General features: G+C 40.1%; 1 protein-coding gene across 1 annotated transcript in view; it reads right to left on the bottom strand.

Annotated features, from left to right (window-relative positions):
* yl (Putative vitellogenin receptor yl) overlaps positions 1–19,016 on the bottom strand; it is a 77,537-nt gene that overhangs the window by 32,480 nt on the left and 26,041 nt on the right. Inside the window, exons 13-21 of the mRNA XM_089648973.1 lie at positions 17,445–17,600; positions 12,767–12,910; positions 11,445–11,570; positions 8,957–9,101; positions 8,449–8,552; positions 6,904–6,996; positions 4,541–4,696; positions 1,609–1,986; positions 1,207–1,332 (exon numbers count right to left, since the gene is read on the bottom strand). Coding sequence (XP_089505099.1) covers positions 1,207–1,332; positions 1,609–1,986; positions 4,541–4,696; positions 6,904–6,996; positions 8,449–8,552; positions 8,957–9,101; positions 11,445–11,570; positions 12,767–12,910; positions 17,445–17,600 — 1,428 coding nt within the window. The remainder of the gene's footprint in view (positions 1–1,206; positions 1,333–1,608; positions 1,987–4,540; positions 4,697–6,903; positions 6,997–8,448; positions 8,553–8,956; positions 9,102–11,444; positions 11,571–12,766; positions 12,911–17,444; positions 17,601–19,016) is intronic.

Genomic DNA, 19,016 nt, shown 5'->3' with positions numbered 1-19,016 from the left:
GCCTTTTTAGGCGTATATATATATATATATATATAAATAAATAAATGTATGTATTCATATTTATTTGTAAGAAACAAATAGCTTACGTAATACAAAAAATGTATACTTATGAGGTTAATTAAAGTTAAGCCAAAACAAGTTTCTAATGCTTAAATTGCTTAGAGATAGGAGTTTATGTCTTCAAATTAATTATGATAGGAGATGCTCCCGATAAATTTCATACTCATGTTCTCATGTATTAATTTATGGTTGTACCCGGTACTTCTGTTCAATATTTTTTAACGTTATTGCTAAGAATGTCTACAATGTGCAATTTTGTGTTATACTGTATATATGGGGAATCTTTTCTAACATTATTTCTGCACACGGGCACATGGGAAATAAATCGGTTTGTCGATAGATCCTTGTTGTAGGAGAAAGGAAACACAGAGGCCGGCAAATCATTCCTCAGCCGAGCTGTTGAATACAAGAGCTAATAATGGAAGCGTCCTGTTCTTACGTGACAAATGTCAACCGTGTAAAAATGTAGTGGACGTATTTGGCATATTTCCCAACCGTCAATGAAGCTACTTCCTCAGAGTATCTCCCACCTCACGTCTGGAATCTATCGAAAGGTTACTGCAAAGAGTCAAAGGTATTATTTTTTTTAGGTGCGAAATTCAATGTTGGGGTTCACTTGCGATTTGTACAGGGTCATCATTCCGAGACGCCAACGTTCCGCAAGCCTGTGTTACTTGATCACTCCAATGCATCGGTGATTTTCCTCTGCTTCTCCTGCCTTCTAATTTGCCAGTGACCATGAGCTCCTCTAGGTTCAAGTTCTCAGTGTTCTATTTTATGATACAGCTATTCCAGAATGGATAATTTAGCAAAATCAAACAATCCTACACCTGGCTATCTATAATATCCTAAGCATACTTCAGCATCAAATACGGTCCCCATTAAACGCAGATTCTAGGTATTTTTCAGCTTTTGATATGCAGAAAAGCAAACCCATTATTTTATTACGCGTGTCACAATTTGATAGAAAGCTGAAACGGAGCTAAAATCGGCGTTTAATGGAGACTTTTCAAATGTAAAAAAACAAAATGACGTTGTTTAGCCAGTTTATGACAATGTTGCCTAAGAATTTCTGTAACGTAAATTGCTTTCAAGAGAGCCTCGAAAGTGAGGTTAGGTAAGTTTTGAATGAGGGTTATTCCTTACCAAAGTCTTCACAGTCCAATTCATCAGAATTGTCCCGACAGTCAAAGTGCTTATCGCAGCGGAGAAGCCTGCTGATGCATTGTCCGTTTTTACACAGGAATTCACCTTCTTTGCAATTAGCATGATCTAGAAAACAAGATGTTAGTATTAGCAGGTTATTATTATTATTATGTAATGAGCAGGCAGCATTCTGCTGATGCGCTCATATCTGATTTCACAACAAGTTTGCCAGTAATTGAGTTGTTTTAAGTTTGAACTAACTCCTTTCTTCTCTCCAAATGTGAATCCAATAGAGCTTTGAATTGATTTATATTTGTTGCATCGATGACATGTTAGGTACTAAATAATTATTTGAAAGGGTTTGTTATGCGACGATGACGAACACTCTAATGATAAACTTGCCTTGACAACCTTCTTCATCTTCTCCTCCGACACAATCCATCTTCCCATCGCATCTGCGATCATGATCCACACACACGTTACTTTTCTCGCACGTGAAATGGCCCGCTCCACACTTGACCCGTTCGTAACACCGCGACCCATCGCTTCCCAGCAGGAGTGGCGCCGGACATAGACAAGTGTGAGAAGAGACCCTGTCTTTGTCGTTGGCTGTCACGCCTGCATTGGCGTGGCGGGTTCGGTCGGACTGGACGCAGATGTGGGAGCAGGTATTCATGTGGGTGCTCGAGGAATTGGAGTGGCATTCGTGCATCATAGAGTGAGCCAGGGGGCCACCCTTGATGGCTATCAGCTGCATGCGAAGACTTGGATTTTTTATTTCTGAAATTTGCAAAACGTAATGGTTACATTTTATTTTGGGAATAACTTAATAATAAGTAATATTTAATAATATCTTTCACAAAAATTTGAAACAGAAAAATATACGGTCATATCTAGTACATGAACCAGGACTCTTGCCTTGCCGGGACACCGCTCTACCAACTGAGCTAATGGGATCCTATCTCCCTCGGTCATATTTAATTGTATCATACTTCGAATAAGAACTACCAACATTATCTTCAGTATCTTGTTTCTTCCTAAATAATCATAAATTCAATAAATATTCTATTTTTATTTGGTTGTGTTGATTTGAGTTTTTATTGTTAATATTATTTAATTTTTCATTATTATACCTAAATATGTATATACTATTATTATTATATTGAAGGCACTGCTGAAAACCAGCTGCATTCTCGGAGAGATCCGGAATGCATAGCTGAGCAGTGACCTTTTTGTCAATCGAATTAATGTTAAAAAATATGTAAAATTTATCTATTGGCAAATAAATGTTTTATTATTTTCCGACTTTATGTCCGGGTTAAATCTTCCCCATAGGAAAAACTAAACCCTTCCACACACTTTTCCACAAATGATCATCTAGTCCAAGGCTGCCCAACCTTTTTAACAGTTGGGCCAAATTGACGATTTTAAATCACTGGCGGGCCACTGAATACCTGACGGTTCCTATTTCCATGGGGGGGGGGGGGGTTGTTAGAGAATTTCTATAAAACATGATTCCCCACAAAAAAAATTCAAAATGAGTGCTCCCCACAAAATATTTGAAATCCATGGGGGGGGGGGTTGTTACGGAACTTCGCTGAGAAAAAGTTCCGTTACCCAAAAACATCATATCTGATTCCCCACAACAATTTTTCGAATTCCATGGGGGGGGGGGGTGGCTACAAGATGGTGACCGCGCGCAAACTGCATTGTTTGTTTTACCGCGGGCCCGCGACACTTTTTCAAATTGGCGGATTGGCGGGTTTTTTGAAAATGGTTCACGCGGGCCACTTATAATTCGGATTCGGCCCGCGGGCCTGGGGTTGGGCAGCCTTGATCTAGTCAATCAACATTATGTGAGTGCATTATATAAGCAAAATAAATACAAAACAATACAAGAACAACATGTCAACTCACCAGAGATCAAATGGGAAAATAATTCACCGACTCCAGATATTTTCATATCAGAGGGTTCGGCTCGGTAGAACTTCTAACAGGGCCTATAAATCCTACTGATCCCTCAACATAAATATTTGAAAAATCTTTCGTAACCCTACATGTATTTAAAATGACTGATTTTTGTATATAAATTTTTTAATACATAGATCTAATACGCCTAAATTTTTAATGAGAGAGCTAGGTATAATTCCAGTAGTCGAAATAACAAATGGTAATATTTTTATAGTCTGAAAATGCCAAATTTTTTATTATTATTATTATTAAATCAGATAACCTTTGAAAAAAAATTGGTCACTAGGGACCCAGCACCAAAAGGTTTTTAATACTTTAATTCTCTAGGTTCTCTATGTGATTTAGATTAACCAGTTTCCCGCTTGTGCTACAAGTTACCGGACAATGTGTATACTATTTATTTGCTGAACTGTTTGTTTTGTTTGAAACTAGCTGACTTGTATTGTGGCATTGCTCAGCGACTTATAAATGGTTTGAGGTTGTGAATTCTAGAGAATCTGACAACTGGGTGCATTTTTAAGATGGAAATAATATTATCGTATTGTAATTAAAGTTTGTTTTACTCGATCGTGCCATGTCTTCTTTGGGCGACTTCGACCCTTTCAAACATTCACTTCCAAGTCATACATTCTCCTTACACATCTTTCTTAGTTCATCACTAACGTCTCATTTTTTAATGATAAACTAATGTTTACAAGACAAGGTTTTATGCATAGCATAAAGGATAACAAATAAATATAAGCAACAATTATTTGTTATCCTTTATGCTATGTATAAAACCTTGTCTTATAAACATCAGTTTATCATTAAAAAATAATAATATTTGACACAAAGATCAGTCAAAAATATTTCACCAATAAATGAAGATATAATATGTCTCAACGCCATCTAGTGAGAAATTTAGAAATAACAAAGCCTTTCCTACAAAAATAAAGGTGGTTGTTTACAGGTGGAAAAAATATAATAAGCAGTAATTGTTGATTGAGGTACTAGTACATATTGAATCATTTGGTGGGTTGGAAATAAGCCGACATAGCTCAGTGGTTACAGAGCACCTGACCGGACATCAGAAGGCACGGGTTTAATTCCCGTTGGCGGCATTTATTTTTACTCGGGAGATAATTTCAATTTGTATTAGTATTTCGGGCGACTAACGTCTCATTTTACCAAAACAATTATTTGATTCGTGTCTTTCTCGAGCGTCCCCGACTTTTTCTACTTTTCAAACCACTCCTGGCACTAATAAGAACAAACTGAAATTTTCAGTGAAATTATATGAATGGTGTAGGAACAGGCACGGAACAAATAAAGAAACAGCCATTTTTATATAAATTGATTAATATAGTTAATAATGGCTGCTTACCCACGGTAACTTTCTTCATGACGCGTCTATCCATATCAGATTTGGCTGTCCAATATAGTCTGTTAGATGCAAACTGAGTCCAGAACACAATGTCGCCAAGCACCGCCAATGCCACTGGGTGACCATTCATTTCTCGGAAACCTTCTCTGCCAACACCTGAAGAAATATACATCAATACAGTTGGGTTTGGGTTGCGTTCAAATTCAAACGTCATGATGGTGTTAATTCAATGACCAATCAACCAATGATTATTACAATAAAACATAGATGCATGAAACAAAATGTGGCAAGATGGACATACAAAGAATATGTCTGCATGAACCAAATAGATGTCGGACCGGGCAGTATTTACGTACTTTGCGGCGAAAGTACATTCTGATTCTTCATCACGGGTATGATTGAGATGACAATATACGCTTAGTCGCTTACGCTAAGACGAATTTGTAACTCTGCATGAGACAACCTACTGCTGGTAGATCATCCTTCTTACTTATGTATTGCTACCAATTGTGTTATTTGTAATAATAAGATAGTTTTACCTACCTATGAAACTTGTATTAAGTACCTAACCTCATTTAAAACCTTTATTGATAGAAGCATTCTCAAATTCCCTTTCGCGTTTGCCTTTCCCGCTCTTTTTTAGTACCTTGTGTCTGACTTATAATAATAAGTAATTTTCAAGTACATATTTAGGAATGAAATGTTGTACCTTGACTTTTACACTAGTAGAAACCAAGTTTGCCATGTAATAGAAACACTTTGTCACCATAAACCAAGGCTGCCCAACCTTTTTAACAGTTGGGCGAAATTGACGATTTAAAAATCACTGGCGGGACACTGAATACTGACGGTTCCTATTTCCATGGGGGGGGGGTTGTTAGAGAATTTCTATAAAACATAATTCCCCACAAAAAAAATTCAAAATGAGTGCTCCCCACAAAATATTTGAAATCCATGGGGGGGGGGGGGGGAATCCAAAACTCCGCACAGCCTTCCATTTCGGACGCAAAAAATATTATATCAAAAGCCGGTGTATTTTTGTTTGAAAAGTACGTTCAAGATGTTTCTGTTGTGTTTTGTTAAGTTTTTTAAAATTATTATTTGTGATTTGGCTGATTTAAATAACTTGTCTCTGAAGTAGCCTAATAGGCGACCAGTCGCCTTTTAGATTTTTTCGTCAGTGATTCTCGTTCTGAGTAACCTAAATAGCGGTAAATCGCGTTCGTTGGCAACACTGGTGACCGCGCGCAAGCTGCATTGTTTGTTTTACCGCGGGCCCGCGACACTTTTTCGAATTGGCGGGTTTTTTGAAAATGGTTCACGGGGGCCACTTATAATTCTTCACGGGCCACAATGTGGCCCGCGGGCCTGGGGTTGGGCAGCCTTGCCATAAACGATGGCATTTTGGTACTCATTAATGAATTTTGGTTAGAGATAGCTTAAAACCTCATGTAACGCATGACAGTTTAGAAAGTAAGACAATTACAATACCTTTAGCTTGCCACTTTGAGATCTCTACAACATGTCTATATTTTTTGTAATGTCATTGCAATCAGCGCCATGTTGTTTTTATGCCAATTCTAGGAAATTTTTGATGCCTAAATGCATCTGTCATATTTTATGCTTTTGATAGTAAGCTGAACTGACTTTAGCTGTTACCTACATAAAACAGTTTGAAGACTACAATATGGTAGTGTGTGGACTACATACATGTCTTATTGCTTATGTATCTATTTAAACATAATTTGGGAGAATTAATTAACCTTCTAAGATAAGCAATTCATAAATCTGTAAAGAAATAAGAGAGTTATAGCAGTTTAAAAGAATGAGTTTCGATTGTCAAAGAGAGTGCCGCGTACAAGTGATATTTTACATGCATCAAGAACACAATGAAAAGTTAAAAGATAAAAAAAAATGGTTTACGAATTGACCAAAACTACCAAAACACCCCAACTTTCATAAAGAAAAGATTCTGTAGGCGTAGATTCAGTGATGGACGTAAAAGAATGTCAGATGATAGGAAGCGGAAGACCAATGAACAGGTGTACATAGGTGTGGAAGAGAATTGGAGCAGGACTGGAAGGATTGAGGACTGGTGGCAAATGCCGAGAGACCGCAGTCAGTGGAGAGCATTTGTGGAGGAGTCCAAATCCCACCCTGGGGTGTATAGCCGCGATGATGACGAAATAAAAATAGAAGTCTGTGTATTGCACCACACCAACCTAAGATTAGAAGAATTATTCCACAGTACAGACTGTCCAAATAAGATCCAGTTAGTGAAAAGCTCGACAATCCGAGATCTGCTTGGCATCCAACTCCTGCTAATATTCATAGAAAAGTCAGATAAGATAATTTGGACAAACCTTCAATGTGCATTCTTTCAATTTTTCCAATCCTCAAGTCAGAAATAAACACCAGCATCGAATCGGGATCGTAGCATAACCTCACAATAGGCCCTGCAAACATACAAACAACGATTTATTAATCCCTGAAGAAATACATAGGTAATACAAAATTATTCTATGTTAACAATAGGCAATAAGTTAATGTGAAAATATAAAGAATTTTTATTTTACTGCTCCTAAATACTAATGACCAGATTTAAATAAAACTGTTGTGCAATATATGATTTTACGAGATTCACATTGGCGTGTAACATTCGGAATCGAGCGAAAAAAAAACGTTAAATTTCTTTTCTTAATCGAATATTTAATCTGTAAATCGAAATTGCAGCTCTGCCACTATATACAAAAGTACATATTTCTATGTACTTTTACTGTACCTGAAAATCCGAGTCGAGAGTTTTAAATTTTATTAAAAACCCTTTTACAAATATTTTTTATTTTAATTTATTGGGAAACAAACAGTTTTAAAATTTTATATAAATAATTACATTTTACATGTTTGCATTAACCAGTGAAGTTTCCACATAAAATTCATGTTACACACAGAAAAAAATATAAATAAACAGAAAAATATAAATATCTTACACACATTAAGGCGATGCACTACGTATAATATTTTAAATTGAGCCGCTATCAATAGCAACCCTTACGTAGATGGCAATAAGGTTTAAATTCCCGCTTAACACCATCCGCCCGTTTTGATTTATGCAAGAAAAAAACACGGCCAAAAAGTGCCTTTTATTTTATTTTGTGGATGTTCAGGCATAAATATTTAAATGTTTTCCAATCATTTTATAAATAACTTCATTTACCACATTATACAATAAAATTATAACCGAAAATGGGTTCGTAAGTAGGAGATTTTGAACTTTAAAGCAGTTTTCATAGGCCTTATACATTATTTTTTTCTGGGCTTATAAAAAGACTTATCTAAAAAATACTCGATTGTTTCAAAGGCCAAGATGTATTCTACTCGCAGTATTTAATTAAAGCATCTGAAACATTTCTAGGCGACCAAATTTTCAAACCAAAAACACATGATTTTGCATTACTACGTATGGCATCGCCTTAATGAAAATAACTGAGATATCTTAGATATCTTTCACACCTTAATGAAAATAACTGAGATATCTTACACACCTTAATGAAAATAACTGAGATATCTTTCACACCTTAATGAAAATAACTGAGATATCTTAGATATCTTACACACCTTAATGAATATAACTGAGATATCTTTCACACCTTAATGAAAATAATTGATATATCTTAGATATCTTTCACACCTTAATGAAAATAACTGATATATCTTACACACCGTAATGAAAATAACTGAGATATCTTATACACAGCATGAGGAGAGGGTACATAACTAACAATTATGATTTAATTTTCTCCAATATGCATTTAGTAAACTGAACTGAGGACAAATGGAAAATATTGAAAACTTATTGAACTTTGTAAAGTAGGAGAGACACAATTAAAAGGTTGGAGTTATCTTACCGTCGAGTCCATGCTCTATGACAATAGTTTGGTCTTTTCCATCCATTCCCATCCTGTCCACATGAATGGCGCCTCCGAGGGTTCGGAAAGCCACGAACATAATTCTTTAACAAGTGAAAGTTTATTAGAAAAAATAACGTACTCTCTGACAAAAAATGATAGTTGTTTAAGAGTAGCTGCATTGTTTAAAGCATGTTTTAATTGAAACTGATAACGTTCAAAGTCAAAAATATGTAATTTTATTATGTATATAGTTTGGTGCATTGAATAGAAGAGTCTATTGATCCATTAAAATATTGACTGATTGAAATTTTGGTTGATCGAAGCATTTATAGATTGAAATGTTGATTGTTTAAAAGGTCGATTGTCGACTGATTTAAATGTGGATTGTTGTTTGATTGAAACGTATATTGAATGAAATTAATGTTGATTATCGCCATATCGAAATATTGATTGATTGAAATGTCGATTTAACGATTGATTCTAATTGCCGTTTGATGAAATTTACCCATATTCTGGCACCAGAGCAATGTCGATGGCAGCGTCACCCTTCAGATCACCAATGATGGTGGCCCTCTGCTTGGTGGCGGGGGAAAACACCTCCACAGTTCCTCGGGACACGTCGCACCAATACAGCAGACCGGTTACATAATCTGTAACACATTTCAAATTACACACCATTCATTACAATTGTCGCTAGCATGCAAATTATTAAAAAACAATTCAAAAGTGTGGCCCCCACTCTATTGAATTCGATCATTGATGATACATTTATTTTTTTTACATAAACTCCACACGGGAGAAAAATAAAGAAAATAAATTCCCTCAGGGTCTATGTCATATCTGGGGATGCTGTGTTTAGGGTCTTTTTGAGGAGAGGAAGAAGTGAACACGGCTGATCACAGCTGATCTGTTGAACTCAAGAACAACTTGTAGAAGCAACCCATTCTCATGTGACAAATGTCATATGTTGAGAGTGCGTTTGGCGTGTTTCACGATTATGCACCAATGCTGAGGGGATCAATGATTCTAGTTCCTCGGAGCATCTTCCATTGTAATACCGGTAGAAGAAGGACAACATACTACCTGACGCCTGTACTCGAGTGTGTCGGTTTAGCTAATAGAAGAGTAGTACACCAAGATTGGAAGTAATACTCACGAGAAAACAAAAAAAAAGAATAAAGAGGATGTAAGAATATAAAAATGAGATTTCTTTATCCGTGGGCTACTTGAAAAACGCAATTTCTACGGACAACAACATGTCAATAGAAAATGCAGAAAAAATTGTCTATGGCCAAAAAAATAGTAATTTTGATGAGAAAGTAGGATTTTAAAAGAGCTAAAGCGCTTTAATTAGGACAAAACTCACTAGAACAACACTATATAATTATTAGGGATTGTTAATTTAGTAAGTTGAGATGAGAAAGCATGGGTACTTCTTGTTAGAACTGAACTAAAACAACAACACCAAAAATAATAAAGTATTAGAATTTATATATAAAAATGCAAAAATCCATGATATTAAATACATGTAGGATTACGAAAGAATTTTTAAATATTTATTTTGAGGGATCAGTAGGATTTATAGGTCCAATTAGGAGTTCTACCGAGCCGAACCCTCTGATATGAAAACATCTGGAGTCGGTGAATTATTTTCCCATTTGATCTCTGGTGAGTTGACGTGTTGTTGATCTTGTATTGTTTTGTACTTATTATGCTTATATAATGCACTTGCATAATGTGGATTGACTAGATGATCATTTGTGGAAAAGTGTGTGGAAGGGTTTAGTTTTGCCTGTGGGGAAGATTTAACACGGACATAAAGTCGGAAGAAATATTAAAAAATATATACATATATGGGAAAAGACAGATTATTTAAAAATTATCTAAAACCACTTTAGGGTAAAATTTCAGCAAGTAAAAAGCTACAAATCCACTTTTATGTGCAGTCTGCACACTGGTCGTGCTTAACCACTTTTGTGTTGTGCCTGCACCAGAACTAGGGAGATAAACTTCAAAAGGTAGATATGACATCTGTGAGCCCTGTACATTACACCCAGCTTCTGTGAGGCTAGCTTGACTCTGGCTTCGATGAAGCCTCCGTGCCTGAGCTGGTCACTTATAGTTACACTAAGCATATCAATGGAAAGCATGTTTGGAAGATTGCTTCCAATGAAGGAGACTAGATCATCATTTCGATCCCTTTTAGACGTAATCAGACACGATTGGGTCTTTGAAACATATTTGATTTGACTGCAGAAATTATTTAACAGATAATTAAATTCAATTGCCTTTCAAATCAGTCTAGATCACAAGTGGTACTGTCCATGATATCTTCAACAATCGCATACCCATAAATATTGAATAATGTTTCTTTAATCTAATAAAATGGAGAAGTTAAATTTTTTCTGTTGGCATGCTGTAAATTTATTGTGTACCTGAGAGTTTCCTAAGCGATATAAAGGGTATGATTCATGACTATCTACGGGTCAGGAGGGATATGCGCATTGCTACACATTTCTTCTGACTGATTCGTGGATGGATTGAAAACTCGGTCATCATTCATTTCTATGTTCCCGATGGTTATCTCTGTCACCGACAACATAGACTATTCTATCTCCCGGCCTGCAGGATTGACTTGCCAATGGTCATGCCGGTGGGGACGAGGAAAGCAATCAAGAAGGAACCGAGGAGGAGTGAAGAGGTGAGATGAAGACACCTCCGTGAACTCTTCCTTTCAGGGAACCAAGGGGGATTGGAGAGGAGAGATGAGGCCTGGGAAGAATACACATTGTGGAACCAGAAGACATAGCCACATATCCAATGACAACCATGGTGAACTTTATAAAAGGGACCGGGTGACTGTTAAAATAAAACAAAAATAAATAAAAGTCAGGTAAGTCCCTTAACATCCTGTGTATGTAAATAAGTTCACCAAGAACCAGTTGTTTTCTGGCATGCTTTAGAATTATTATTGCTACTTAATGCTTTCTTACCAAAGTCCATTCCATCAATATGGCCAATATCAGTATCAGCCATCTTTAAAACGACTTCATTTTCTTCTGCGAAATTCTCTATGGCGAACACGGCTCCTTGACTTGAATCGGATACAAACACACGACCTAAAAACAAAATTTAAGTCACATTAATTTGATGGTAGCAAAGCAAATATTTGGAACTGGATCATTTAAATTTTCAACATTTGAATGGTCTTTGTTTTAATCCAAGTTGTGATTAACTGTCAAGCATGTGGGAAGCGAAAACAGTAGCGGCCTTACGATAGAGTAAATTCTATTGGCGGCTCGTCCACCAACATTGGATGTGATGATTGGCATTATGTCTTCTGCACTGCGACGAGACGAACTAGCCGGAACCGTTTCATTCCGTTCCTGATTGCTGAGATTACGACAGCTCTCGAAGTGCTTACGTGTTCGCTCTCCACTTTCTCGTTAGAATATTAAAATTTGAGTGTTAATTGATTGTAAATATACTTGTAAATAACTTTAGAAGCGTTCTTATTTGATGTAGTATTACACATTACCACCCATAAGCATAAAAGCCACGGATACACAGGCCAGTGAAAAAGCATCCTTTAACGAGTAGCATGCTAACATCTCGCGTGCTTCTAGGTCAGTATACACACGCTAGATACAGGCACGGTAGATACTCATATCTCTAGTTTCGTGCGCGTAGCTGGCTGAGATGGAGGTTCCCGCAAGAAATAAGAAACAAACTGCAATTTTAGATTTTGTAAAACGGCGAATCGGTATTCCACAAGCACCGGTAGCTGCGATAGTTCATAATGAAGTGTAGAGTCTTTTCATCACCTCACCGACCATTTTGATTGCGAAAATATCAACTTGCAAAAAAGCAACAAAACAGTGCACGCACATTATCACTCTGCTAGTTACTTAAGTGCATTCAGACATGCTGCGTGTCCCCCACCACTTTCCCACCACTCCCCCCCTCTAACAACGCATGCCATTGGCACACGAAAAATCAAACATTGTGCGATTGAATGGCGTACGAGCTGCCATGGCTGGCCCTCGGCCAAACGGCTGGCGCGATTCTAATTTTGGCGCTCCTTGTCGAAATCAGTAGACACCTAGATAGGTGATCACTGTAATCAATTATATTCAGATGATTTTTACTATAGTGTAGCGCTGTTTTCATGAAAAATAATCTCAAGGGTGATGTTTTGCGAAAAAAAAATAACATTTTGGTAAGAGATTGAGGAATTCAAATAATGTCAGTTATTTTATAATGTGGGAATTTTGTACGTCTTTTAAAAAATAGGTAAAATAAATACAGTCCATACCTCCAATCCTATCGTAGGCCAGGCAGTCAATGCTGAGGAAAGGTGTTGGGTGAACGGTCACATCGTGTTTTCCAAGAATCTGATGACGGATGATCATGAGGTCAGAACCGGCGCTCATGATGAGAGATTGCACTTTATTCACCACTGAAAATCACACCAAATGTTTTACAATCCCGCAATTTATGTGTTAGGTATTATAAGCGCCTAGGGCGTAGGGAGTGTGTAGGGAGTGTGGCGAACCCATCGCTCAGGGAGTGGAAACACGACCTGCAATAGCCATCCCAAGCTAAGGTGTGGGATACCGTGCCCAGAGCTGAATGATACTGGGGAACAGTGTCACGAACGGTTCCTCCGAGACACAAGGTCGCATCTCGGAGTATACAGACCTTACCCCGGCATTCGGGGCTCTGCTGGGGTGGACCTTTTATTTCCCTAGATACTCGTGGGACCAAATATGGACTGCAAAAACAAAGACAACACTGACGAGGGACCTTTAAGGAACCTAGGGGGAGTGGAAGGAGGAGTTGAGGCCGCCTCGGTGGACTCATCCCTCTTGGGGCCTTTGAGGAACCAAGAGGAAGTGGAGAGGAGAGATGGGACCACCCTGGTGGACTCTTCCCTTGAGGGGCCCTCTGGGAACCGTAAAGAAGGACCTCCGACGGACGCAACGCGGCGGGATCCCCCAGGGGATCCAGACGTGGAAATGCAGGGACCATCAGGGGACCTGGAAAATAGCGCATGTCGGGATAAGGAAGGCCACTTTCACGGTGCGCCCTCCTAACACCGAGGAGCGTAAATAGGAGGAATGACCTAAGGATTAGGCAGTAATGGCTAAAAACTTACAGTTCATTCAAATAAACTTGCACCGCAGTCCGGCAGCGACTGCAGTGCTTAGCAGTAGAGTCACCCGGGACAGTGTGGACGTCGCGCTGATCCAAGAACCCTGGACTTATAGGGGGAAGGTCAGAGGACTAAACATGAACCAAGGTCTACTCTATTATAACGAGTCGGGGGACAGACCCAGGGCCTGTATTCTCATCAGAGGGATACCTGGCACACTGCTACCCGAACACTGCAGTAGGGACTTAGTGGCTGTGAAGCTACAGGTCACGCTGGACCAAAGAAGCAGGGAAGTAGTTGTGGCATCAGCATACATGCCCTATGACTCTGTGGAACCACCACCCTCAAGGGAAATAACGAGACTCGTCCAGGACTGCAGGGAGAAGGGTAGGGAACTGATACTCGGAGCAGATGCTAACTCGCACCACACTGTGTGGGGGAGTACGGACATCAACAAACGAGGACAGGACCTCCTGGAATACCTGATGACAGTGAACCTTGAGATTCTTAATAGAGGTAGGGAACCCACCTTCGTTATAAGTAACAGACAGGAGGTGATAGACCTGACCCTAGGAACATTGAGAGTCTCAGGATGGAGAGTATCGGACGAACCATCCCTGTCGGACCACCGACACATAGAATTTAAACTAGAGGGAGAAACAAGCAAAACGGGGACCGATACATATAGGAACCCAAAAGCAACTGACTGGACTAGATACTCGGAGGAACTAAATATAGGAATGACAAGATTCCCAGCTAAATACGGCTGCCCCGAAGAAATTGAGGACGCAGTAGAAGTACTGAGGGACTCAATGATAAGTGCATACGAAAATAGCTGCCCTCTGAAGACAAGTACCAGGGACAAAACACCGTGGTGGAGCAGAAGACTGCAGGAGCTACGGAAAATAGTAAGGCAAGCTTTCAACAAGGCCAAAAAGTCAGGAAACTGGGATGCCCACAAGCAATACCAGAAAGAGTACAAGGTGGCAATCCAGAAAGCCAAAACATGCTCCTGGGAGAAATACTGTGGGGAGGTGGAAACCATCCCACAGACTGCAAGAATCCAAAAAATTCTTGCAAAAGACCCAGGGGCAGCAAAAGGCCCATTCAAAAAATCTGATGGAGGATTTACCAACAGTTGGGAGGAGGAGTTGGAGGTACTGCTGGGGAAACATTTTCCCGGCTACAAAAAGTTAGAAGCAGATGACACCGGTCCACCACCAGCCCGAGTTACACGGGAAGGTAAGGACTGGGACACTGCGGCTAAAATAGTTACTCCCTCCAGAGTTAAATGGGCAATCAGAGGGTTTGACCCTTTTAAAAGCGCAGGAGAGGATGGAATCTTTCCGGCACTTCTACAGAGGGGCCTAGATACAATCCTACTTCCGGTGACGAAGATCCTGAGGGCATGCTGTGCCCTCGGATACATCCCCATACCATGGCGGAAGACAAGGGTAGTGTTCATACCCAAACCGGGGAGAGCTGACTACGACCAACCAGGTGCATTCCGCCCAATTAGCCTCACCTCATTTCTTTTGAAGACAATGGAGAGGCTAATGGACAGGCACATAAGGGACGGGGCACTGAAAGAGAAGCCCCTCCACGAGTTACAATTTGCTTACCAAGCAGGTAAGTCAGTCGACGCGGCACTGCACAGGTTGGTGTACAAACTGGAGCAGGCACAAGCGACTGGGGAACTGGCGGTAGGGCTATTCCTGGATATAGAGGGAGCATTTAACTGCACCACTATTAAATCCATTGATGAAGCGGCAGAAAGACATGGACTCGACAAAACCACCAGAAGGTGGCTGAGGAACATGCTCTCAGGCCGGATACTTACGGTGACAAGGGGTGAGGTAAGCATCAAAGTGCTGGTGACACGAGGGTGTCCACAGGGAGGGGTCTTATCACCCTTGCTGTGGAGCCTGGTGGTGGACAACCTCATCCGGAAACTCAACAACAGGGGCCTATATACGCAAGGGTATGCGGATGACATTGCAACCATAATAAGGTGTTGGGATGCAGACACAACCCGAGGCCTTATACAGTCAACACTGGCAACAGTGGAAGAATGGTGTGAAGAAACAGGACTGTCAGTCAACCCAGACAAGACAGAACTAGTAATCTTTACGCGTAAAAGGAAACTAGAAGGATGGAGCAATCCAACCTTCTATGGAAAGGAATTAGAACCCTCTGACACGGTTAAGTACCTCGGAGTCATCATAGATGCCAAACTGAGCTGGAAAAACCAGGTGGAAACTGTAGGCAGAAAGGCCTGTGCTCTGATGTGGGCAACTAGGCGAATCTGCGGCAGAACGTGGGGTCTCAAACCTAAAATGATGCAATGGCTTTACACAGCCGTTGTAAAACCAAGGATCATGCACGCAGCCCTGGTCTGGTGGAGGAGAACAACACTGAAAACAGTGATGGTCACACTCAATCACATACAGGGACTTGCATGCAGAAGCATCACAGGAGCCATGAGAACCACTCCAATACTAGCCATGGGAGTGCTGCTGAACCTACCCCCACTAAACATAGAAATAGAGGGGGCGGCGATGGCGGCAGCCTACAGGTTACATTGCAATGGCCAATGGAGAGGAGAGTTGCCCAGAAACAGTCACACGGAGATAGGAATAAGACTGAGGGCAATTAGTCCGACGGCTGGGATGAAGCAGGACGGCAAGCAAGCCGAATACTTCTTCGGACAGCTGTTTAAAGTGACGTACCCCACAAGGGAGGAATGGGACACGGTCCCAGGTCCAAACTCCAAACAGGAACTAATCTGGTTCACAGACGGGTCCAAGATGGAGGAAGGAACAGGGGCCGGGGTCTGTCTACAGGGATCTAAGAGGGAACTCAGTATACCTCTAGGAATGCACTGCACTGTGTTTCAAGCTGAGATGAAAGCCATCTTAGCCTGCGCACAGGAGAATATGAGTATCGGGTACAGAAATAAGAACATAAATATATGTTCAGATAGCCAGGCGGCCTTAATGGCACTGGAAAGTAACCGATGCGACTCCAGACTGGTGATGGAATGCAGGACTATCCTTATAGAACTGGCGACCATCAATAAAGTAACCCTGCTCTGGGTACCAGGACATAAAGGTATTGAGGGCAACGAGCGGGCTGACGAACTAGCAAGGAAAGGGGCGAAAGCACCACTTGCGGGATCCGAGCCGGCCGTAGGAGTAGCAGCTTGCCACACCAAACTACATATCAAGAGGTGGGTCAAATCCCAACACTGGAAGGAATGGAAGAAGGCACCCGGAATGAGGCAATCTAAAGTACTCATAAACGGACCGGACCCTAACCGAACCAGGCAACTACTCGATATGGACAGAAACTCACTGAGGGAACTGGTAGGACTATTAACGGGACACTGCCATCTCAGGAGACACATGCAACTGTTGGGAGTGGAAAACACCAACATCTGTAGGAAATGTGAAGAGGAGGAAGAGACTCCAATTCACCTATGGTGCCAATGTCCCGCTCTGCTGGGAATAAGGCTCAGATACCTGGGAAGACACAGTGTGGAACCAGAAGACATCGCCACATATCCAATGACAGCCCTGGTGAACTTCATTAAAGGGACCGGGTTACTGGCAAGGGAATGAGGTAAAATGGGAGATAGTACAATGGGCCTATGGCCTAAGTGCTCGCGGGGAACGTAAGTAAACCGCCTCCGACTTAAAAAAAAAAAAAAAAAAAAAAATAAGCGCCTTGGCGAGTCGACGCCCGAAGCGGACTGCTCCAATTACGCCTGGCACAAGGTTAAACAGCTGATGGTGAATGCTTTTGAATGAATTTTATTTTTGTTTAGGAATCATGTTACCTTTGCAAGAGATACCATCTCGCTCCAGGGCCTGGTTTTCGGGACAGGCGCATGTGTGGGATTTATCCCCCTTCAGCAGGCAAATGTGACTGCACCGGGCTCTCTCGCAGGCGTGGGGCTTCTTGGGTTTTAAGGCTGGGTGGTAGATATCCATTCCTGGAAATAAATTCATTATTAAACATTTTTTAAAGAAAGACAAACATTCCTGGGTTACAAATAACCTGACAATATTTTAAAATCTCCTACTACCACCACAGTAAGCGGAAAATGTTGCTTGTGTTGTGGCGGAGGACTTAGCCAGCCGAGGAATTGAACACACTACGCCTGGGTGGGACCCAAACGCGATGTCAACTCAGTCACCGATCAGTCTACGACGTTACCACAGAATGAGGCGACTTTAGATAGGTCGAGTGACTCCGGACACGTGTATTGTGCATGACATTCATGTATCACGTGCACCTGAGAAGAAAGGGTTCGCGGTTACAGTTATGAATTGGATGCCTGGTCCAACAATTATTCAAAGATTACAAAGGAAAGAAACTAGTAGAAGATAATAAAAGCAAGAAGAGAAGATATAAAATAGAAGTTATAAATATAAAAGAATACAATTAATGGTAAAATGGGAATCAACAATGACTGCCAGGTGACATTGGCAAGAGATTTCAATCGAGAATTACACACGAAAATTCGTAAGAAATGTCGTTTTGGCTGCAAACTTGTTAATGGTTATCTCACTTTATAGGTTTTAAAAAAAGCTAAGTACATAATATAAGTTTTATTATAAGGTAAAACTTTTTAATTATTGACGTATTGCCCCAAAGTAAATAAATACATTAATTTTAAGAGAGTGATACTAGTGATCAAACAATTGCAATTTGGATGATGATTTTAATTTACCTTCACGTTCGAGTAATGGGTGGGACCCAAACGCGATTCCAACTCAGCCACAGGGTTGGCATCGCATTTATATATACATAGAATTTTTGTATAATTTTATGTTAAAGTTATGAATGTTAATTATAAATTATGATTTAAAAACAATACTTGTTTCAACGAACTTATTTCATGCCTAACTGTCGTTCCTGCTTTAAAAAAAATTGTTCCCCCAGAACTGAAGTGGCTGTTATGCACAATTAGCTTTTCTTTAAAAAGTGTAGAAGAGGATAAATAAGACAGCGTTCGTTCCACAGCTTTAGCGGGACTTCTGATCACATTCAACGGCTCGCTTAAATACTTATCTAACTCTATGATACTCGCTGCCGATGAATCGGACGGATTTCTTGCAAGCAACTTGCTTTCAATATCTTTATCAAATTCAGCTCAAACGCTATAAGATGGATGTGGTGGCATAGCAGGTTCAAGCAATGTCAAATCACCTTCTTGTACATACAATTGTCGTAATTTAATTTAATATGGAATTTAAATACTACTCATATTTTTCGATATTACTGAAGGCCCGCTTTTTGAAATGCGGATCTAAGAACAACGCTTCTGCTGCCAAGACATTTACATCCACATTTGTTGGTCTCTCAGCTGGTCGCTAAGAGCTTTAGCTAAATTTAAAACTCGGTC

The sequence above is a fragment of the Hesperophylax consimilis genome, chromosome 28, assembly GCF_061612785.1.
Source record: "Hesperophylax consimilis isolate HC1 chromosome 28, BYU_Hcon_1.0, whole genome shotgun sequence".
NCBI classification, from domain to species: Eukaryota; Metazoa; Arthropoda; class Insecta; order Trichoptera; family Limnephilidae; genus Hesperophylax; species Hesperophylax consimilis.
The sequence above is the reverse complement of the archived record's forward strand: the minus strand, read 5'-3'. Positions and strand labels throughout refer to the sequence as shown.